Source organism: Amphibalanus amphitrite, unplaced genomic scaffold, assembly GCF_019059575.1.
Source record: "Amphibalanus amphitrite isolate SeventyFive unplaced genomic scaffold, NRLGWU_Aamphi_draft 000210F_arrow, whole genome shotgun sequence".
Lineage (NCBI taxonomy): Eukaryota > Metazoa > Arthropoda > Thecostraca > Balanomorpha > Balanidae > Amphibalanus > Amphibalanus amphitrite.
In genome coordinates this window covers 591,632-614,487 of record NW_024881705.1, presented here as the reverse complement: position 1 = coordinate 614,487, position 22,856 = coordinate 591,632, and the positions used below count along the sequence as shown (strand labels likewise).

The 22,856-nt window shown below is 57.3% G+C and overlaps 1 protein-coding gene and 2 non-coding genes across 3 annotated transcripts in view; 1 reads left to right on the top strand and 2 right to left on the bottom strand.

Annotated features, from left to right (window-relative positions):
- LOC122385166 (probable E3 ubiquitin-protein ligase HERC1) overlaps window positions 1–22,856 on the bottom strand; it is a 56,780-nt gene that overhangs the window by 8,888 nt on the left and 25,036 nt on the right. The window contains exons 41-73 of the mRNA XM_043373242.1: window positions 22,203–22,433; window positions 21,769–21,932; window positions 21,455–21,575; window positions 20,860–21,090; window positions 20,451–20,576; window positions 19,780–19,982; window positions 19,380–19,536; window positions 18,824–19,020; window positions 18,154–18,281; window positions 17,643–17,860; window positions 17,062–17,212; window positions 16,783–16,869; window positions 15,837–16,060; window positions 15,250–15,391; window positions 14,791–14,973; window positions 14,125–14,461; window positions 13,437–13,837; window positions 12,963–13,123; window positions 12,510–12,673; window positions 11,798–12,000; window positions 11,340–11,555; window positions 10,955–11,082; window positions 10,603–10,789; window positions 10,202–10,387; window positions 9,795–9,940; window positions 9,392–9,572; window positions 9,001–9,129; window positions 8,652–8,753; window positions 8,136–8,320; window positions 7,488–7,689; window positions 7,034–7,215; window positions 6,595–6,750; window positions 4,390–4,512 (exon numbers count right to left, since the gene is read on the bottom strand). Of these exons, the coding sequence (XP_043229177.1) occupies window positions 4,390–4,512; window positions 6,595–6,750; window positions 7,034–7,215; window positions 7,488–7,689; window positions 8,136–8,320; window positions 8,652–8,753; window positions 9,001–9,129; window positions 9,392–9,572; window positions 9,795–9,940; window positions 10,202–10,387; window positions 10,603–10,789; window positions 10,955–11,082; window positions 11,340–11,555; window positions 11,798–12,000; window positions 12,510–12,673; window positions 12,963–13,123; window positions 13,437–13,837; window positions 14,125–14,461; window positions 14,791–14,973; window positions 15,250–15,391; window positions 15,837–16,060; window positions 16,783–16,869; window positions 17,062–17,212; window positions 17,643–17,860; window positions 18,154–18,281; window positions 18,824–19,020; window positions 19,380–19,536; window positions 19,780–19,982; window positions 20,451–20,576; window positions 20,860–21,090; window positions 21,455–21,575; window positions 21,769–21,932; window positions 22,203–22,433 (5,952 nt within the window). The remainder of the gene's footprint in view (window positions 1–4,389; window positions 4,513–6,594; window positions 6,751–7,033; window positions 7,216–7,487; window positions 7,690–8,135; window positions 8,321–8,651; window positions 8,754–9,000; window positions 9,130–9,391; window positions 9,573–9,794; window positions 9,941–10,201; window positions 10,388–10,602; window positions 10,790–10,954; window positions 11,083–11,339; window positions 11,556–11,797; window positions 12,001–12,509; window positions 12,674–12,962; window positions 13,124–13,436; window positions 13,838–14,124; window positions 14,462–14,790; window positions 14,974–15,249; window positions 15,392–15,836; window positions 16,061–16,782; window positions 16,870–17,061; window positions 17,213–17,642; window positions 17,861–18,153; window positions 18,282–18,823; window positions 19,021–19,379; window positions 19,537–19,779; window positions 19,983–20,450; window positions 20,577–20,859; window positions 21,091–21,454; window positions 21,576–21,768; window positions 21,933–22,202; window positions 22,434–22,856) is intronic.
- Window positions 4,692–4,764, bottom strand: Trnak-uuu. Its single transcript has one exon. It is a non-coding gene; the product is annotated as a tRNA-Lys (tRNA).
- Window positions 22,554–22,626, top strand: Trnar-ccu. The gene has a single exon. It is a non-coding gene; the product is annotated as a tRNA-Arg (tRNA).

Sequence of the window (22,856 nt, the reverse complement as noted above, 5' to 3'; positions counted from 1 at the left end):
CATGAAAAGTGGGTGGGCCACCCTGTCAAGGGGCCTCCTTTTCCAGGGGGCCTCCTATTTTCAGGGGCCTCCAACTTTTGCCTCGTCCTGCTGGCTGTTTTCAAGTATGACCTCCAAATCTAGCTTCTGAGATCGGGCAGATGTACGCAGGGGCGTAACCGCTTAAGCGAACAGTGCGGAAAGTCCGCACCATTTTTAAAACTTATTCCCCTCCGATTTTTTTAGAATCTATTTGCCGCAAGCGGCGCATGACCCCTGAAAATTCTTACACAAACAAATGTCTTCCTCGTTTCCCAGGTGCCCCCATTAGCTTTATAGGCGCCCTCTTTGGCATATAAGCGCCCTATGTATAGTCATCAGAGACATCCCTATATGTCCCACGGTCGCCCCGTTGTCGCATACAATGTGTGCTTATCATAGGCGTCTCTCTTTTATGGACACTTGAAGGCGCCTCTCTTTGCCAAGCCGGCGCCCCTGTTTCTTATGAATGCACCCCCATGGCATTGATCAATTGCATTGCAGACCTCTATTGCATGTGGACGCCCATATATGTAGGCCTCAGAGGCGCCCCTCTTTCGCATTGAGGCGCCCCTATGGGCTTCATAGGCGCCCCTCTATTGCACGTAGGTGCCCTACTGCATTAGCGTCGCCACGGGGGGGGGGGGGGCAAGCGGGGCAGCTTGCCCCCCCCAACCTCCGGCAGGGCACCCCCTGAGATCGATGCAGATCCGATGAGATTTTGGGGTCGGCAAAAAATGGGGGTAGTTTTCGAAAATGTCCTGTGAAGTCAGAATTGGTCAGAGTCGAGAGTCCCAGCGAGAGTCTGAGTGAGAGTCACCAAATTCTTCCGGACTTTGACTCCAAACTCGGACATGTCAATACTTTGATTCATTGGATGTATTGGTTGGTTTTAGCTGAGTTCTATGCTCGGTTTTCATCAGTCTATGAAAATTTTGTCACGAAATTTTTGTGTGAAGACCTAGCTCGAAAATTTCGAAGTTGGGTCAGGGTCTTTTCCAGTTCTGGCTAAATGTCTGCGGCATGTTCAAGTGCCGTTAAAGTGCCACAGGGCTATTAAAGGCCGCTCTTATGCTCCTAAAAATCCCCACTGAACTCTAAGAACGTCCTACGCTAACTTCCGAGGAACCCAAACCGACCTCTGGGGGCCCTCGGGCCGGCACTGCGAACACCACTCCGGTCTCCCACTGCTGATTCTGAAGGCTTAGGCGCAGATATTTGAGGGCTACTTGGACAGTCTTTCTGAGGGCCTCCGCCTGCCTCAACGGCCCCATACTGGCCTATGAGGGTCCCATCGGTGTCCAATGGCCAATGGCAGTCTCTGATAGTCATTCCAATCATCCATACGGCAGGTCTATGAAAGAAACGGATCTTCGAACAAGGACCTTCGGAGATTTTTTAAAACCTTCGCTGACCTCTAATAGTTAGCCCAGCCGAGCTCTTGAGGCAACACAGGGCTCTTGCAGACCCAAAACCAGCATCTGAGGGGCCACGTGTGCCTCTCAGCAGGGCTGCGGGTCGTGGTTGGACTTTGGAGTCGGTCGGGTCGACAGCTCTGACCGGAGTCAGATCCGATTTGGGGAGCCGGGGTCGAAGTTGATTTTGGAAGCCGGGGTCGAAGTCGAGTCGAAAATACAACAAATACATCGCAAAAACTATGCAATTATGCATACAAGAAACGGATTTTTAGAAGGGTGAACCGACTGCCTGGATCATTTTTAACTTCTTCTGGATGAGGATCGGGAGCCCCTGCACGGGGCCCGTCTGAGGGAGGGGGTCCCAAAGACCCACTGTGCCCTCCGGCCTCCCCATAACAAGGTTCTGCCCTGCTAAAACTGACGTACCTAACGGGTAATGGGCCAAGCATTGATTTTACCGAAGTCGTCCACTCTTTTTTTTTGCATTTCATAGCTAGAGGAAAATATTTGCCACCACTGCATTCTTCGCGCCATGGCGCGTCGAATGACATGTAAAACGTGTGAGTAATGACTGTAGAAAGGCAAGATTCAGCACCAAAATCGATTTTGCCCCCCCAACCGAAAATCTCTGGCGACGCCTATGCCCTACTGTCTCAGAACCGCTCCCCTTTGGCATGCAGACGCCCATCTTTCGTACGGAGGAGCCGCTGTGGTTCTTAGAAACGGCATGTTGCTCCCAGACGCAGATGGGGCTCTCGGAGTCGACAGTGTGGGACCTTCAGTCGCTGATGGGTGCCCGCCAGATGTGGACCCTCGGAGACGCCGGTATGGGGCCCTCAGAGATGCCGGTATGTGGCCCTTAGAGACACCGGTGTGGAACCCTCAGATACTTCAGTGTGAAGCCCTTACAATTGCTGGTGTGGAGCTATGAATGCGCTGGCTTAAATCCCTCAGAGGCCGGTACATGGACATTAGAGCTCAGTGAGAGCTCGTGTGCTGCCTTCAGTGGCCTTGTGGAGCCGTTAGACATCAACATGGTGCTCTCAGGAGCCGGTGAGTCCTCAGAGTCACCGGTGTGGGGCCTTCAGAGCTCCGAGATACTGGTGTGGGGCCCTCAGAGGTGTCGGTGTGGGTCCTTCAGAGTTCAGAGATGTACCTATAGAGCCTTGAGATGCACAGGTGTGGTGGCCCACAGAGGCGCCGGTGTGGGGCCCCCAGAGCCACCGATATAGGGCCCTAAGAGACACTAGTATGACCCTCAAAGGCACCGCTGTGTGGCGCTCATAAACACTGGTGTGGAGCCATCACAGGCGGGTGGAGCCGTTAGAGGCCGGAAAGGGCCCTTAGATGCCTACAAGGAGCCTTCAGAAGCCGGCGTGGCACCCTTATGGGGATAAGCGTACATACTTATGAGCCCTTGAGATGCTCTCATGAGCTCTGTGGGGCCCTATCGAGCCGAAATATGGCCACGGCCAGTTGCCGCCGCATGGCTCTTCGGACTATCATTCTCAGGGGCCTCATCTGCCTAGTTTGAATAGAAGGGCCTCTCAGACCATCAGTCTCATGGGCCTCCTCTGGCTAGCATAAATAGAAGGGCCTGTTAGACCATCAATCCTAGGGGCCTCCTCTGGTTAGTATAAATAGAAGAGCCTCTCAGACCATTAATCTCAGGGGGCTCCTGTGGACAGTATAAATAAAAGGGCCTCTCAGACCATCAGGGGCCTCCCTAGAAAAGTGTAAATGTGGATAGAGGGCCCCTCAGATTCATTAGGAGTGGACCTCTCTGACTCAGTCTCAGGGGCCTCTTGTGGCCAGTATGAATATAAGAGCCTCTCAGACCATCGGTCTCAGGGGCCTCTTCTGACTAGTGTGGATAAAGGGCCCTCCCAGACTACCGGTTTTAGGGGCCTCCAGTGGTCAGTTATATGAGCAGAAGGGCCTCACAGCCATCAGCCTCGGGGGCCTCTTCTGACTAGTGTGAATATCATAAGGGCCTCTCATACCATCAGTCTCAGGGTCTCCTCTGCCTAGTGTGAATATAAGGGCTTCCCAGGCCATCAGTCTCAGGGGACTCTTCTGACTGGTGCCGGATTGGGGGACCTCCCAGATCGAAAGTTTTGGGGGTCTCCTGTGGCCAGTATGAATAGAAGGGCCTCTCAGTCCATCAGTCTCATGGGCCTCTTCTGCCTGGTGTAATTATAAGGGCCTCTCAGGTCATCATCTCAGGGGCCTCCTCTGACTACTGTGTAGATGGATAGGCATCCCAGACCATCAGTCTCAGGGGCCTCTTCTGACTATTGAGGATAGAGGGGCCTCCTCTGACTAGTGAGGGTAGGGGGCCTCGGCTAGACCGCCAGTGTCAGGGGCCTATTCTGACTAGTGTGGATGGAGGGGCCTCCCAGACCACCAGTCTCAGACCTCTGACTAGTGTGGATAGAGGGGCCTCCCTGACCGCCAGTGTCAGGGGCCTCCCCAGACCAGTGTGGATATTGAGGCCTCCTCAGGTCCACTAGGGCCTCTGAGGCCATCAGTCTCAGGGGCTTCGACTGACAAGTATGAACAGAGGGCATCCTTGGATCCATCACGGCCCCTTGGAGTCCGTGCGTGGGGATTCGTGGAACTTATTTTTACCGAGTTTGTTTATTCTGGAAGGTGACAACGTCCTCTCAAATCGAGACGAGGGGCCTCGAGTAAAAAGTGGGTGGGCCAAAACACATGGTTGGCCCCCCCCACCTCGAAAAGTGGGTGGGCACTTGCCCACCTGGCCCCCCCTGTTCCTACGCCTATGAAACGGCATGTAGTTATCACATGTCGCTAGCTAAAACACTTACATCGTTTTATCAGAGTGTGGGCTATTCGTGAACCATGTCTCGAAGCTTCCGCGTTCACCGTCCCAGTGACCTTGGCGTAGCTTCTCCGCCGGAGAAGCACAAAGAATACCGATAGCACCTACCTGCGGTGTGGTTTTGGACGCGGTGCTGCCCAGTCCCAGTTTGCCGTGATCGCCGTCTCCGAACGACCACACCGTGGCGCCGTCGGCCGAGACCGCCAGCGTGTGGTTCAGGCCGCAGGCCACCTGGCGGCCGACGGCCGAGTTATTCACACGGGATAATCACGCGTGAGGGCTCTGAATAATGACGCGTGAAGGCTAATTAACAATCAATTAGCAGTGAAAAATGGAGTCGTGGGGTTGTGCGCTAGGAATAATGAATGCGACGCTTGGTTCTAAAGGCATCATGCGAAATAGAAAAGTGACGCCCGAACAGGGACTCGAACCCTGGACCGTTAGGTTAAAAGCCTAACGCTCTACCAACTGAGCTATCCGGGCATCTAACCGTAACGATCCACAGGATCAAGATATCACACTAGTGTAGCCTCGCACCACTCTGCGTGACGACAAAATCTCGGTGACTTCGTAATCATAATAATGTAATGGCCAGGCAACCCCATAGAGTTTTCGGTCCTTCCAAGTCGTCCTCTTATCATATCTGGGCTAGCTGTAGCCGAACCTCCCTGCCAGCTGTGAACCGATGCTACCTCCTAGAAGTCAGCTAGATCCTATTATACCAGGGGCGGGCAAAGTCCGGCCCGCGGGCCGGATGCGGCCCGCCAAGCTCCGGCGTCCGGCCGGCGGCCTGGATAGGCAGCCAGCATTGCAATCCGGCCCGCGAGCCCTACGGAAGCCCAGTTTAGGATTATGGTTCATCCGAGTTCAGTAGCAATAGCACCACGGACACGGTGACTTGCTGTTCTTCAGTGAGGCACGCTGGCTGAGTCGCGGCGCCATGCTGTCCCGTGCTTGGGAGCTCAGGCAGGACATCGCGAGCTTCCTATATGAGAAAAGCTCGTCATACGGCGATAAATTCAGTGATTCCAGGTGGCTGGCTGACCTGGCTTTGCTCACGGACATCACATCCCACCTGAACACGCTGAACACAAAACTTCAAGGAAAAGATCTTCTGCTCCCCGACATGTATGCGCATGTCACTGCCTTCGAGGTGAAGCTTCGTCTGTGGGAAGCCCAGGTAGGTCGAGGACAGCTTGACCACTTCCCTCGCCTGGCCACCTGTGCTGCGGAAGATGTTGACCGCGATGGATGTGCCCCTGCTCTTGCCACTCTGCGCCAGGAGTTCACGAACCGCTTCGCTGGCGTTCGGGAGCTCGCTACCGACTTCAAGCTGGTGACAGCACCGTTCGACTTCAGTGTCGATGAAGCGCCGGTATCCCTGCAGATCGAGTCGGTGGAACTTCAAAGCAGTGATGAACTCAGAGGAAAGTTTCGAACCTCTTCGCCTGTGCCCGTCTTCCGCGATGTCATTATCTCCACTGGCGGATATCCCAACTACATATCGCACGTCCAATGCATCGCTGCCATGTTCGGTAGCACGTACTGCTGCGAACAGCTGTTCTCCAAAATGAAGTACGTGAAGTCCCGCCTCCGATTCAGACTGTCTGATCGTCACCTGAATGACGTCCTCAGGCTGACCTCGACGACATCTGTGGCGCCGAATGTCGAAGGGCTTCTTCACGGCAGGAAGCAGCACCACCCTTCGCACTAAAAACAAGGGTGCGGTGATCGAAGGACGCATTCCGGTACCTTTCTGGGACAGCATGAAGGGAATGACGTGGAGTATCGTGTCAATACAAATAGCATGTGAATCACAAAGTATTTTGTCTTCTTACGATCGAGAAAAGTTTTGCGGCTTAAACCAAGAAACTAAACATAAACATTAAGGTAGCCCGCCGTCTCCAGCTTCTTGAGGCACTTCTCAAATAGGTAAGGTGAGTCGTTATTCCTATGATTCCTGTGTCTGTGCATTTTACAAAAGCAGACTTGATTTTTAGTACGGCTGTCATGGGTCAAAAGTCATTCGTTTGATAAGTGTAACTATAGTTATTTGTCTCTGTCATGAGACAGTCATTGCCCGTCGTTAGTCAGTCGCGTCATAGCAACATAGCATCCATTTTAGTCATTGAAAACGAAACTCTGGAGAGCTTAGCACTCAGGCCCCTCAGTTGCTCACAAATGCAACACCCGGCCCGCGCTCCCAAAAGTTTGCCCGCCCCTGTATTATACAGTAGGACCCGCAGCCGTTCAGCAGTACCAGACACACAACACGATGACTGACCTCCTCCCCCCTCCCCGGCACCTCTTCACCTGTCCGACGCGGTGGTCCTCGAGCGCGGTGACCCGCTCTGGCAGCTTTTTGTTCTCTGTGGATCCGAGTCCCAGCCGGCCGTAGTCGCCGCTGCCGAACGTGAACAGCTTGCCGTCGGCCGTCACCACCGCCGAGTGCTTGAACCCGCACGACACCTGCGGGAGGACAGGTCAAGGTCATGTGGAGGTAGGACGTATGCGACCCTGGAGTACGGTAGGCGGCTAAACCACGGTCAACATCATACCAACCTGCATCACGGCCCACTTACAGACCTCTGTGTAACCTCACCACGGCCTTGTATCAGTGTATCCTGGCCTCTCCACTGACCTCTATATGACCTGATTGGCCTCTATCTGACCTTTCTCCTGACCTGAATGACCCCTCACTGGCCTGAATACCTCTCCACCGACCTCTTTATAACCCCTAGTATGTACTGACCTGCACGACCTCCTCGCTCTGGAGCGCCTCGATCTGCCGTGGCCGCCGCTGTCGGTCCGAGTTGCCGTGCCCCAGTTTTCCGTAGTCGCCGTCTCCCCAGGAGAACACCTCGCCGGACTCGGCCAGTGCCAGCGAGTGGCCGTCCGAGCCGGCGGACGTCGTCAGCTGAACAACAACGAACCCTGACAGACGGGGGTCAATAGCCGGGTCAGTGAAGACGATAATTCACGGTAGAAGTAGCGGCAGTCGAATAAAGAAACAGGTACAAGAGTAAAAGTAGCAAAAGACGGTAAGCTCGCAAAATTACCAACCGAGACGAAGTTCAAATAACAACGATATATAACTTCTGGCATAATCATTGAACAAACTAGCCACTCAGCCAGTGTCCGCAATGCTCATCTCCCTCTCAGGGCGCCACTCCTTTCCCTCCCTCCCTCTCCCCGTCTCTGCTCACCCTGCAGTCCGCTGATGACGGTGAGTGCGTGCAGGTCGTCGCTGTTGCCCTGGCCGAGCCGGCCGTAGCTGCCCTCGCCGCACGCCAGCACTGTCCCGTTCGACTGGATAACGAACGTACAGTTCTGGCCGCACACCACCGACTGCGAGCGGCCGAACGACTCGGCGCGCACGGGCGTGAAGGTGGAGCGGCTCTCACCCAGCTGACGGAGGAGGGTGGGGTGCGGGGTGGGGGTCAGAGGCCTCAGCCGGTACCGAATGAAGTCGACCAGTCATTCCTCGTATGTTTTCACAATAACATCGCATACAACTCAGAATGTCAAACAACAGCTCCCCCATCAAGTTCAGCGTGACTGCTAGTTCGTCATGAATGATACAGTTCAAGCACAGTTCGGTCAGTCAAAGCCCATGAATGTCCTAGTCTTTCCCAAACCTTAACCCTTCTCTTCAAAAGCCCAACATCCCTCCCTGCTCCTTCCTAATTCATCTGACCTGTCCGTGCCTCCCGGAGCCCCAGAGGAAGGCGCTGCCCCCCCCCCCCCCCCCAAACACACACACACACACTCAGAGGTAAGCGCTGTCCTCCCGTCTCTCACCTGCCCGTGCCTCCCGGAGCCCCAGAGGAAGGCGCTGTCCTTCCGTCTCTCACCTGTCCGTGCCTCCCGGACCCCCATAGGTAGGCGCTGCAGCCGCCGCCCAGCTGCCAGTCGTGCGGCTGGTGGGTGGCCCAGGCCATCAGCTCGCCGTCCTGCTGCACGCTCCACTGACTGTTGTCAGTGGCTGACGGGGACGGCTCGCCGCCCTCCCGGTCACCGCCGTCACCGTCCAGAGACGCTGAACGCACAGAGGGGGGGGGGGGGTGTAAGCACTCGCTGAGCAGTGCTGGTGACAGTCCTCCGTTGCAAGCACCGCATCGGGCGCTGTTTTCCGGTCAGTCAAAATAAATTCACCGACAAGAAGTCATATTCCCCATTGAGAACGTTTTCACAGGTGGACACACGTACAAGTTCATCAAGGAAGCCGATGTCAACTGTCAAGCTTTGATTTAGGCAGAGTAAGCAGATGGCCATAAATAATAAGGCTTACATTCTGTCTCAACCACGACAGCCAGCCACGCCCTAAGCGATCACCCTGACCCTCTTGGTGGCCCGTATTAGTCTCTTACCCTGGTTGGCGACAAACAGCTGGGGCAGCGGCTGTCTGGTGAGCAGGGAGTGGGCCACGTGCGCCGCCTGACTGCAGTTCAGCAGCCACGACCACTCCGGCACTGCGGATCAGATGGGAAGACGGTAACAGTCAGTACTCGGATAGAACTGCAGCAGTCAGACAACAAACACAACGGCTCCATACGGAAGGCAGGGATTAACACAGCAGAACTTCCACACATAACGGTCATCACACCCCATTACCCTGCGCTGACTTGCGCTGACCCCTCCCACCTCTCTGGGGTTGCCGCTCGTGGGCGGCCGTCTCTGTGTAGCAGAGGACCCGGCCCCCCCCCCTACCCCACCCACCTCTCTGGGGCTGCCGCTCGTGGGCGGCCGTCTCTGTGTAACAGAGGACCCTGTCCAGCCGCAGTCCCAGCGCCAGACAGGTCAGCGCCTGCAGGTACCCGCTGTGCACCAGCTGGTCTCCGGCCATCACTGGCGAGAGGACACGGACGCAGTGTCATTTAAAGCGGGAACCACTCTGTTTGGTTACAGCAAGAATTAACACACATGGCATCCTCGTCTTCTATGATATAAGGATGCTTGTAGTATATTTTTTTCAATTACTTTTTCCATGGTGAAATGAATTCGCGCTTTGCTAACCGATCGGACAAAACATGACAAGATAAATCACAACACTTGCCACCTCACAGTCCACACTGACCACCCCAGCCCCTCGCTCTTCTCTCACACCCACCTGTGGGTTTTTCGAAGGCGTACTGGTGCGCCATCAGGTCCGGCAGCAGCACCAGCAGGTGTCTGAGACAGTACATCTGGTGGAGGGCGGTGACGCCGCGGCCTATGAGCGCCGCGCGCGCCGTGGCCAGCGGCTGCAGACGGCGCAGCTCCGGGCGCACCGCGCCGAACGTTATGACGTCCTGACAGATCAGAACGGACGGAGTATTCTATATGGTGATTATCGGAGTAAGTCAACGGAGCGAGTCAGCTTAGCCAGCACTCAGACTACACCTTGAATAAATTACTGGCCATAAAAACCGATATTGACCATATTCGGACGATATGTTGGGAAGTTGACTCGACCTCCTATAATCCATCCCTCATGGAAATTCCCTCCATCTGTGCCAGAGGACGCGTCTTACCTTTGACCTGGCGAAGCAGGCTGCGATGCCGGCGGCTCCGACCCAGGCCAGTGACTGTAGTCCGCCGCTGCCGATCACCGTCTGTAGGAGCGCTCCGTCCACCAGCGACCAGACGTTTACCAGGCCAATCATACCCTTAAAACAGCCTGTAGGGAGAGAATGAATAGCTAACTCACTATATGAGCTCAGTTGAGGAGCTTTGGTGAGGCGTTAGGGCAGAGAAAAGACAAACAACTGCTATCTAGCGAATAAAATCTAACCATAGTTCATGAAGATGACTCGCCACCGATTAGTTAGGTGAAAACATCCTATATCAATCATGGGGTCGATCCCTACCGACTTCTCGTCCTAGAGGAGGGCGCCAGGTAACTGATAAGTCCCCCTCGCTCCCTGACCCTGTCTCTCACCAGTAGCCAGGTAGGGTCTGCCCGCCGAATGGGGCGCCACGGCCGTCACCGGGTAGCTCGGGTGTCCGCGCAGTCGCAGGGAGCTCTCGGCCGACCAGCAGCCCTCTGCCGTGGGCCGGACCAGCCACACGGCGGTGGAACCGTCCACACAGCCGGTGCACAGCACCTGCTCCGGACCGGCGCCGCCTGACGGGGAAAAGGGACGGACGAGACGGTTCAAAACCGAGCAATAAGGTATAGCGCGGGGAGGGTCCGCCGTCTAGTGAGGGGAGAAGACGCGGGAGTGCATTACATCCATCAAACATCAACCAGACCGTCAGTGGCCATTACTGATACAGCTTCCTCCTCTCAAATCCCCATGCCTACGAATTCTTACCACGTCCCTTCCACACTCCACTCACCGCGTCCGGCGGCCTGCCAGGCCAGTGTGACGGGTGGCGCCTCTAGCGGCAGCGGCGGTAACTGCAGCCAGTCTTCACGCCGGCCGCCGGAGTCCGGTGCCGCCAACAGGGTGACCTGGGGAGTGTCCCCACCAGAGACGGCCAGAAGAGCGGCGTCGGAGGACAGCGAGACGGAGGTCAGCAGACCCTGATGGAGAGATCAGAGTCAGTGTAGCAAGGGACCGCGGACACTGTCCTTACTAATTACTATGCTCAACAGCAATGATACCAAGGGCAAAACATAATGGCTGTTGGCCAGTACCGATCTCAAATGAAACAATTAAGAATTCCGAACACATATCACCCGGCATACCTGTGCCACGGTGAGTGTGCGTGTGGCCGAGTCGGGACTGGGTGACGATATCTGAACGGAGCCGTCAGCGAACCCCACAGCAAACACCGAGTCGCCGTCCGGCCAGCTGAGGTGGGTCACTGACACCGCTGGAGGGGAGGCGGGAGGGCACGGTCAGAAAACTGACAGACACCGCTGTAGCACGATCAGAGAAACAACAACAGACAACTCACCGGCAACAGTAGAAAACGAGCGGTAAGAGACAGTCAGCCATCGACCCAAACAATTATTACACACGCTCCGTTCTCGCAGGCTAAGCTCTACTTCAGCATAATCCTACCAGTGTCTCGTCATCGGTATCTCACCACTATCTCCCCATTCAATCCCGCCGCGATTCGCGTCTCACCGTTGTCGCTGCCGCAGTGTTCCAGCTCGGTGCGGCCGTACTCGACGTCTGCGGGCCCGTGCTGCTCCTCCTCACCGCCGTGTCTCCGCACTGTGACGAGCACCAGGCGGCCATCGGCGCGGCCCAGCAGCAGCGCCGGCCGCTGGCCGCCCGACGGCTCCGGCCACGCCACAGCCGTGATCCACGCCGGCTCGTCAGAGATGAACAGCTGGGCATCTGAGAGGGAGAGAGAAGAACATTCAGAGAGATGGAATACACTGACACAGACATGTCTTGACGTGAAGCTTATACAGGCAGGCGACACAGAAGAGTTAGCTGAGAAAGAGAATATAAGATCCATTACAGATTGAAATGGTTCAAACCCATCCAATACCACCCTATTCAACCGTACAACATGCGAACACCACCCAACACATCGCATCCCACTCTGCTTCTATCTCGTCCCCCGCGTCACCCACCGGGCACAGTCCACACGTTGAGCGTGCTCTCCATACAGACGGCCACCAGCGCTCCGGCGTCTCCCCAGCTGAGGTGTCCCAGCTGGCGGCTCTGCAGCTGCGGCCCAAACACGCCGGCCGCCGCGTGAAACACCAGCGTCTGCTCCATCACCGGCACGCCCGAGGAGGGGACTGACCACAGACGGACCGTGCCGTCACAGCCGCTGGAAGAGGAGAGGGGAGTCACTACCCAGCCGCTGGGGAAGATGGGGGGGAGGGGAGTCACTAATGGACCGACCAAAGACGGAGCGTGCCGTCACAGCGCTGGAAGAGAGGAGGGGAGTCACTACTGGGCTGACCGGAGACGGACCGTGCCGTCACAGCCGCTGGGGGAGGGGGGGGGGGGGAGTTACTACTGACGGCACAGACACCGTGCCGTCACTGCCGCTGGAGGAGGGGGGGGGGAGGATAAAGAGCTGGGAGGAGAATAAAGAGAAAGGTCACCAAGTCCACACCTAGGTACTGGATTCACCACTCACGGAGCCGACCAGAGTACCGTCACATCCATCAACAATCTTCAAGCGTTTAAATTGATTTTGCCTCAAAACTTCTGACACTGAGATTCCAAACGAACGGTAAAACAAAACATAAAACATTAGTAATGTCACACGCTACTAAAAAAGACGACCAGTCAAAACCTCTCCGCGGTACGCTTAGCTCGGTGCACACTTACCATGTAGCCATCCAGTTTCTGTGTTTGCTCCAGCAGATCTGTGTGACCCGCTCGCCGTGCCCCTGTACCTCTCTGGAGGGCAGCCGCGGCAGGCAGCCGCCCAGGTCACAGAGCGACTCGTCGCCCGGGTCGGCTGACGACTGGCACACTGACAGACAACGCACCTAGAGGGGGGAACGCGAGTGGTTAAACGGATGGACGGAAACATTGGAGCTACTGGCTGAACTTGGGACAAGGGCAAGGAAGTAATTTATGATAAGAAATACGGCTGATCTTGTCATTTGTAACCTAGAATGTCCCACCTGACGTGAAACAAGAGTACGGCATTGTTCCGTACGACCGAGAAATGGCGGCTCACAATCTTCTCTGTCCACCGGGTCTCATCGTGTCCTGAACTCGAGGTAGACCAATCAGGACGATAATTATACCTGATCCTGAGACCCCGTTTCTCACCAGCTGTTGCGTGGCCCATGTCCGCAAAGCCGGCGTCGCTCTCATAGAGAGCACACAGGCGCTGAGCGCGTCAGCCAGCTGACAGAGGGGCGGCAGAGACGGGGCGCCGCCGCCGGCGCTGCTGCCGCCCGGAGAGCTCGGCGGAGACTTGTGGGGGACGCCTGACGTCAAGGGCAGGGGCGAAGCGGACGGTTAGATGAGGGCAGCTGGCACCAGTCACGATCTGAGAGAATTAGCTACACTACCCACGCGTGCAATTACGAGACAGAATATTAAGTCATGTCATCATTTTCGTAACCCAACTGGCCTAAAAGAACATTCACTGGGCATCTCAGAGCTCCTACAGTGCCTGAGGTAGTAGTCCATTCTCTACGCAGCCCTGCCTCCAACGGCCAACCTGTCACATTCTATTGTTCGCCGGAACTTAAGCTTCGTTTCTCACTACCAACTGTCCACCTCCCGTCGTGCACTGACCGTGTTTCCCCAGAATATCGCCGGCAGTCAGCAGCTCCACCAGGGTCTGAGTCACCGCCAAGTTGGTGGCGGCGGCCGCTGTACCGCCGGACGGCGCCGGTACCACCGCCGCCGTCATCAGGTCCTGGGTACACAGCTGGACCAGCTCGGCGGCGGCGCCGTCCCCGGCGGCCGCCAGCGCTCCCACGGCGCGGCTCAGCGCGCGGACTCCGGCGCTGGCGGCGGCGGGGAGCTGCCCGGCGCCGGCGGCCGCCGAGGGCGCCGGCGGGGGCCGGCAGGAGGGCGACTCGGCCGTCGACTGGACGCGCCCGGCGGCCGTCAGACACATGAGCCGCACCAGCAGCTGGATGTCGCCCAGACCGACGGCCGTTAGAGTCTCGGCCAGGTGACGCTCGCTGCCGCTGCCGGAACGGAAGAGCAAAGTAGTCAGATGGGTTTACGTGGAAGAGGACATTGGTGACATGTTTGCCGTTATGAATTACTGATAAGGCGAAGAGTTGTTACGTCGTGATTCATGCTTATTTACGAGTCAGCGATTTACGAATCGTTAACAGAATAATTGGATCCTACCAAACCTACCAACCAAAACCTATGCATGTTATTACCTGTGGTACGTAAAACCATTCATTTCACCCGTCAAGAAACCAGCACACCATCATGGCCCCACCCGTTGCCTCGTCCATCTCACCTGGCGGCCACGTACTGCACGACCCTCATGACGGCCGCCCGGCAGAGCAGCACTCTGCCGGCCCTGGCCACCTGTCGGAGGGCGGCCGCCCGGTCGGCGGAGGCCGTCAGCTGAGCGGCCTGCTCGGCCAGGCTGCGGTGCCGGCCGGTCGGCGGCTCGGGCCGCTCCCCGGCGCCCGGCTCGGCGGCCACCAGCGGCACCCGGCCGGCTCCGAGCGGGTCCGACTCGGAGAACGGGACTGGCTCGGGACGCTGCCGGTCCGAGGCAAGCAGTGGAGAGTCGGCCAGCAGGTCCGAGTCGCCAGACAGAGGCGGCGGCCGCGCCGGCGACTCCGGGTCTGTGGACCGACAGCGGGGGTTGTTAACGGCGACTCTGCTGGGGTTTTAGGAGGATATGGGAGTTCAAGACAATTTGAGGACGAGAGAAAGAGGACAGAAAACTCCCGCAGCGTTAGATTATGCTTTGATGAGCGCTTCAAGGCGCTTCACTGGCCGAAAGTTAACGTCACAACTGAGCAAGGCATTACAGGCTAGGACATTAGCGACATCGAGACACAAGAGCGAAAACAGAAAGTGAGCTGGGCACTGCGAAAAGTGACTTTTCCTGGAGTTACCGAAAACCCCATCGTCCCAGCCATCGCATCCATTACCTCGCACGGCCACTGACCGTCCTGTTCGCCGGCTGACGGTGTGAGCAGATCTGTAGCGCCGGCGTCCGGCGGTGGCCGCGCGCCCACGCTCTGACTCGAATTGCGCCGGCCGGCCGGCGTCTGCGCCGAGTAGCGCTCCGTGCACAGGTCACACAGCACGTACGTGGTGCGCACCAGACCCTCCGGCACGTTCGGGTTCACTGAAGAGGTCAGGTAAGGACGGACACTTAAGTCAGAAAATTACAACATGCTTTGAAAAACACCCGGCAAGACTAAACCAACCTAGAATATCGACAGCAAACCCTGCAGAGATAAAATCAAATTTGTTTCAGGAGTATTGACAAGCCATCTGCAATATTTTACAAATCGTGGACGGTCCGGGGTGCCGACAATTATATGAAACCAATAAAATGCACATATTTGAGGGCGAGTTTTCTCTAGTTCTCCCCACACGCACATCCTTATCCGTGTCTCACCGAGCACAGCGCCGCAGTAGGTGTTGAGCCAGCTGCGCGAACAGCCCGGGTGGGTGGTACGCTGGTGGCGCGTCAGGTTAAACACCAGCGCGTTACACACGTCGCACAGCTCCAGGTTGGCCTCGTCAGAGTCAGACTGTAGCTGCCGGGAGGAGAGAGTCAGACTGGAGCTGTCAGGGAGGGCAAGGTCAGAGTATAGCAGCCGGGGAGGGTGGTCCGATAGAGTCCGATCCGGGGCAGTGACATTGACACGAACGACTGAAACATGCTCTAAAAAGCTCCAAACAGCGAACAGTGGAAGATATCTGTAATTTAGCTCATATGAACAAAATAAGAAACGTGATTCGTGAATCGCTAACGCGAAACTGCACAATACTTGAAAGAGAAAACACCATTAAGATTTGATTTGAAGGTCCCATCTGGCTATTTCTACTGCAGCATCGTCTCTCCATACACAATGTCCCGACTGGGACACTCACTCATCCCACTACCCTACATGTCCGCAGCTGTGCTCATCCGCTCCTTTTCCCCGCTCGACGTTCGGGGCACTCCCCTCCCCACTCCACGCTCTGATCAGCACCACTCACCCTGTCGGCGGCGCCTCCCACCTCTGTGACAGCCCTCTCGACCAGCACCTCCAGCTCATCCTCCGAGTCGATCACGTACCGAGAGTCGGAGGAGCGCCGCCGGGCCGGCCAGTGGCGGCGCGCAGCGCGGCCGGCCGCCGCCGCGCCAGACACCGACCCAGAGCGGCCGCCGGCGGCGGCACCGGTACCGCAGTGGCACGGCTGGCCGCCGCACAGCGCGCAGGCTAGCGGGGAGGGCGGCGCTGGCGTTAGGTGAAGCAGCAGCTAGTGGGGAGCGATGGGGACACTGGCGCATTGATGGCATGAAGGGCAGCAAGAGCTGTTGCAAAGCGCTCCAGGCGAATACTCTACTTAAAGCATCTGACAGCTCGTGGCGCACACAAAATACATGCGAGGGGCATAAAGTCACAGCTGGTCTAGCAGAACTACCAATCTAGCCTGGCGTCACTGCTACGCCCATCAGTTCTACCCTTCACTTCTCCGACACTCACGGGCTGCGACTCGGCGCCGTCGGCGGTGTGTCCGTCGGCAGTGTGACACTCACACAGGTGGGGCCAAGTCGGGCGGCCCGCACCCTCTGGGTCAGCACAGGGTCACAGAGACGGATGGTGGGTGAGGGCGGGTAGCGGCAGGACGGTAGGGAACACGAAACGGGAAACGGAGAACAAGAGAAGGGAACTATTCCAAGACGTGGGCTTGTACTATGTCAGCGTTCATAAAAGTACTGAATACTGATTGGATAAATAAGGTTAAAGAGATACCCCAGGAATAATCAGCCAGGCTCCTCAGGATAAATATTGGGATCGGATGGATACGGCCTTCAACTGACCGTGTCCAGCGCCAGTCGGCCGAGTCACCGATCACAACACCCCTCGCCCATCACGACCAGCCCAGCCAGTGAGTCCCGCCACTGCATTGCCTGGCGATCACTGTGTGATCTCCTTACCCTGTGTCGGGTACGCCTGCTGTCCCTGAGAGTCGCGGTTGGTCGACAGGCCGCGCGCGCGCGCCAGGTACTCAAAAGGCGAACAGTCTGGGGAGCACGCACAAACACAAATACCTATCAAAGAAATGCAGCGAACACCAGTGGCTAAAACCAATGCAAAAACAACTCATGAGTCCTCTGAAATATCAACTTACTACCGCCCAAAACAAGAGCATTGGTGTAATGTCTGACACTACCACTAACTGGTATGTTCTGACCTGCCGCTGTTCGGTCACTGACCTGTGGCCGAGGAGCCGGGAGACGGTCCCAGGAAGGAGCGGATGTCGGCGTACGGCCGACTCCGCTGGCCGCGGAACGTCGGCCGACCGCCCGAGGGCTCCACCAGCGGGTCAGAGGTGTCGGTATCGTCCTGAGAGCGGCCACCCGACAGCTGTCAGAGGTCAGAGGGTCAGAGGGTCAGAGGGGTCAGAGGGGTCAGAGGGGTCAGAGGGGTCAGAGGGCTCCACCAGCGGGTCAGAGGCGTCAGTATCGTCCTGAGAGCGGCCCCCAGACAGCTGTCGGAGGTCAGAGGGGTTAGGTCGGTGTAACGAGAGGTTATAGGTCACCTACACAGCCGTCTTCCGGGGAGCAGCCCACCAGTTGTGGTAAGTTAAAGGAAACACAGGTCATGATAAGCAAGGCGAGAATATAACAAAACAATAACTTCCTTTACCCACCAGCCACGAGGAATAAATAAACGATAAATAGATTCAGGAGAGCAGCGCATTGCCTTCATTAAGAATAAATATTTCATGAACAGCTGAGAGCTGCTGTGGAAAAGTTCACCTCCCTTCTCGCTCAAACTCCTTCCCCCGACTGACCTCCATCTCTCTGGCCACATGCCGGTCCAGTATGTGTGTCATCAGCTGCTGCGAGGCGCCGGCCACTGGAGCGGCGCAGGGCGCGGCGGCGGCGCCGGCAGAGGCGGGCGGCTCAGGGCCCGGTCGGCTCACCGTGCTCACGTCGTCTATAGAGGGGTGCTCCAGCATCCACGAGGCCAGCTGGTTCACCGCGTGCGTCGACATGTCACCTGTGCGGCCTGACGGGAGGCAATGGTTAGACGGAGGGTAAGGGAGGGAGAGAGTCTCAATTTAAGCTTGGAGTTCATCGATACATATTGTAGAGTAGACAGACTAGAGTAGACAGACTAGGGATGACAAATGTAATAAAGCGGCGAAAAGCTAGTAGCAAAACCTAACAGCAGTTTCAACGCATTTATACATAACAGCCAGGCACAGGCAGTTTTTAACAAAAGCATAAAAAATTACCCACGTTATGTGGGAACCCTTCCACACTAATTGTCCTCCTCAGTACGACCCCTTCCCTGCTTACCTAGCACACTGATGGCGCGCTGAATGTGTCTCAGTGAGAAGCCCATCTCCAGTAGCGGCAGGGCCACGGGCGGCGGCGGAGGGGAGGGCGAGCGGACGGCCGCGGCGCCCCCGCTGCCCGCCGGGTGTCTGAGCGGGACGGGAGACACACGTCAGCGGCCGGGGTGGTAGAGAGCTTCCGAATTTAAAACGAGACGACATCCACAGACTTTCGTTACGTGCGACCAATAAAACATCGCAAGAAGGGTAAGTACCTTTGTTGGACGAGGACTCAAATTAATCATCTAATTCATTGATACCATATACGGAGGCGTCTAGCTGACGCTAAGAACAAGCAAATAAAGGCGAATCCGGAAGATCTATACAGTATGCAGCCTTCAGCATCGCATAAAAAGCTGGAGTGCTACAACAAAAGGTTGCAATGACCGATGAGTGGCACTATTTTCCCCTATTTCTCTCACCTCTGTCTAGTGGTGGAGAGGGAGGCGGCGGGCGACGGGCCGGCCGCCGTCTGACTGTCACTGTTCTCACCTCTGTCTAGTGGTGGAGAGGGAGGCGGCGGGCGACGGGCCGGCCGCCGTCTGACTGTCACTGTTCTCACCTCTGTCTGGTGGTGGACAGTGATGCGGCGGGCGACGGGCCGGCCGCCGTCTGACTGTCACTGTTCTCACCTCTGTCTGGTGGTGGAGAGGGAGGCGGTGGGCGACGGGCCGGCCGCCGTCACTGTCACGCCCACAGCGGTGGCCGTGGCGGCCGGCGGCGCCGAGCGGTTGGCGGCTGCCGTCTGGGGCCACCAGATGGGCACACTGCTCAGCAGGGAGGACGGGGCCAGAGCAGAGTCGGAGGGAGCCGAACTGCCAGAGTCCGCCTGTGGGGTGAGACGGGAGCGAGGTCATACAGTGCGTAGCGGCGGAAGACACGACGCATCACAATCACACGTATAACTTGACAAGTGGACAACTACTTTCAGACAACTCACATGACTAACGACGCTTGTATGAGCAGCGAAGAATAAGTCGGTGTTACTCATCCCATCATCCTTATCTCCCATCAGCTAATCCACCACAGAGGTCTGTCGGCCCCAAACGTACCCTGAAGGTTGCTGGCGCGTGGGCCGGCTGGCTGCTGAACAGCTCCGGCCGGGACTGACTTTCGTACCCTGAACGCGGCGGCCCGTCCCTAGCCTTACGTACCCTGAAGGCGGCGGCCCGTCCCAACCTTACTTACCCTGAAGGCGGCCGGCGCGTTGGCCGGCTGGCTGCTGAGCAGCGCCGCGATCTGGCTCTCGGTCTGCCGGATCCGACAGCCGTGCTCGGCCTGGTACCGCAGGTGGGAGGCGTGCAGCACCGTCACGGCGCGCTCCAGCTCCGCGGCTGAGACCAGTCTGTAGAGAGGGGAGGGAGGTTTTGAATTTGTGGTTGATATTTCATTGAGCAAAGGAAGACAGGCTGAGGTTCGGTTGGGCAGCTGTCACGGATCGGAGCTGGTCAGATTTCAAGGCGGATCTGTTGAACTATCACTTCGTTCTTTTCTTAACTAGGACATCATCTTACCGTTTTTCGTTCCCTCCCTCCCCTCCCTCCCAGTCCTTCCCACCCCTCCCATCTCTCCCTCCCGTTTCACCCACCGTCTGATGGGGCTGGATTTGATGGCGGCGGCCACCATGTGAGTCACAGCCCTGCGCAGCTCGGCCCGCAGCTCCTGGCCGGCCTCGTCCGGCGCCGGTAGTTCCTTCTTCTTATCGGCCGGGGAGGGATCGGGCGGCGGGTACAGCAGGTCCGTCACCCCCGCGTCCCCCAGCAGCACCAGCAGCACCTTCAGCGCAGACATCTGAGGGGGAAGGAGGCGGGTCAGTCACCCCTGGAACGAACAGTTCAGCGGTGATTCACTTATTGGACGAAGAAAGTCTGTCCGATTTCATCCCGCTGGACGCTTTCATAAGTTAACAAAAATTCCTCAAGTGCTTGTATGATTTAGTCGATTTACCTCGGTAGATTCTGGCAAATGAGTGACTTTCGTGACTGACCTCTACAGCAGACACCCTCTGACGGCCTGCTCCTCCCTGGTCAGTCCTAAGGGACCCAGGGGAGGTACTGACCTCCAGCAGGCAGCCTCTGACAGCCTGCTCCTCCCTGGTCAGTCCTAGGGAACCCTGGGGAGGTACTAACCTGCAGCAAACAGCCTCGGACGGTCTAACCTAACCTAGGGGACCCAGTAGAGGTACTGACCTGCAGCAGACAGCCCCGGACGGCCTGCTCCTCCCTGGTCAGTCCCAGGGAACCCTGGTGAGGTACTAACCTGCAGCAGGCAGCCCCGGACGGCCTGCTCCTCCCTGGTCAGCTGGTGAAGCGCCGCCGCGCTGGCAGCGGTGTCAGCCGGCTGACTGCGGCCCGCCCGCTGCCGGCTGCCGCCCCGGCCCGTCACCTGGGAGATAGAGCGGGCCTGGTGTAGTGACGAGCGGTGGAGAAGCGACTCAATGTCTGGCACGCTAGAAATATGGCTTGACTTGCTCAATAGCTTTGCATCGAGGCAATCCGTCCAGTGATTATGCTCACTTCTGACATATATGCACAGACTCAGACAATCCTCAGAAATTTGTAATGGAACTGTGCAAATGCTGAAGCTCGCCGATTACGGTCCACGTCGCAAATATTTCATACACAAGTACCGATCGTCCCCACCATCCCCTCCCGCCGTCTCGGCTCACCTCTCCGATGATGTTAGCCACCAGTTCGTCAGTCAGTGTCTCCATGGTGACTAGGCTGTGTGACTGACGGGCGGGGGTGGCGGCTGACGGGGCCGTGTCCTCCACCCCTCCCCCTCCTCCGCCGCAGGAGGATCCGGCACTACGGGACTCGGTCACACCGCGGCCCGACGGCGCCGGGTCGTCACAGGTCGACCGGGAGGTGTCAGAGGCCGGGGACGTCACCAGATTCACCTGGAAATGAGGGAGGGGGAGGGTTTGTCAGTGGTCACCAGATAAACAGTCACCAGGTTTACCTTGAGATGGACAGGGTTGCAAGGGTCGCGAAAATTACCAACGCGAGGAGAGATAAGCTCCGCGAGGGTCATGCCAGACTGCAGCAAGAGCCAAGAGGAAAAGACGGCAAGACGGCAGCTCGGGAGGGGCCACCGGGATCACCCAGGATTTTTTGAGAAAGAGAGCCTGTCGGAGTTGTAACAGAATCTCATTAAACAAATTGAATAGACAGCGCAAAGACAGGCATTGGCTGAATTGTTCTGGAGGCATACACCTCTCTTCCTGCCACGTCATGACATGTCTGCGTCACCGTTCGACCCACCTCGTCGGTGATGCCGGACAGTCTGACCAGCTGGTGTATGACGTCGGCCGTGATGTGACCCAGTCGACTGACGTTGAACGGAGGCGGGTCACACGGCTCCAGACTGTTCACCGGCGCGTCACTGTGGACAGGGGAGACGACAGGGTGTGGGGAGCGTGTAATTGCGCGAGAAATCGGTACAAAGTGATAATGATTGTCGGAGGCTCAAACGCCAGACTACCATCAATACGTCCGACACTCAAGCACATCTCTAACTTCCGTGTATCGACAAAAACATCAGCCCACAGCTCAGCAAACTACCCACAGGCACCCACCTGACGGCGGCGTCTCCGTCCTCCCACTGCAGCCGCACCGAGGAGAGGCCCTGTTTGAGCATCCCCAGCACCACAGCTCGGCGGGAGGAGGGACGGTGCACGCAGGCGCCGCCCACCCGCAGGCCGCGGTCCACGCCGGCCACCACCGCTAGAGCCGGCAGCACCTGAAGGGGAGGGCAAGGGAACTTCAGACTGGAGGCCGGGATGATGAGTTGAGAAGCCACGAGTCACGCCGGAGTAGTAGTAGAAAGTTAATTCGTCTTTATGCATCTTCATTGACTGGCTGTCGGTCACCAGTAAACAGGCTATAAACATGGATTTAGATATCGTTGAAATGTCCCCTCGAACCCACCTCGACATGAGAGACAAGACACGATACTTATTTCATCCCTTCTGTCCCCCAGCCTCCCGCTCCCTCCCGCCCCCTCACGCACCTCTTTGCAGAGCTGCCGGACGGCCCGGCGCCTCCTGCCGGCCGGCGTGGCCTCCTCCGGCTCCCCTCCCGGCTCGCGGTCGGTGCCGGCGCTCTCCTCCGCCTCCTCGACGATCGGCGTCATGGTGAGCTCGGCCGGCCGGCGGCGGCCCGTCGCGTCCGACGAGGCCGAGCGCCGCACCGCGGACGGCGCGTCGGTGTCGGCGCCGGCCGCAGACGAATCCTCGCCGGTCTGAAGGGAGGGAGGTAGGTAGGTGAGAAACGACAGATCACCGGAGATGGACAGCAAACTAGGACGGTCAAGCACGGCCATCGCTCCGACGCTGAAAACTCGTCGTCAGTACCCAACCCCGCCCGCGTGGCCTAATGGATAAGGCGTCGGTCTCCTAAACCGAAGATTGGGGGTTCGAGTCCCCCCGTGGGTACGCCTAGTTTTGCGATGTCGAACGAACTGGGTTGGCGAAGACGCATTCGTGCAGGGGTGTTTTCATCCCACAAGAGTCAGTGCACAGACGCCGTTGAATTACGCACACCGACAAAGAAAAAAATCGCATGCGAAAAATGCGGCGCCGACACTTCACTCGTTTTGCCGGCAGATTCGTTTGACAAACGAAGCACGAACGCTAGGAAGAAACCACAAAACCAACGCAAAACC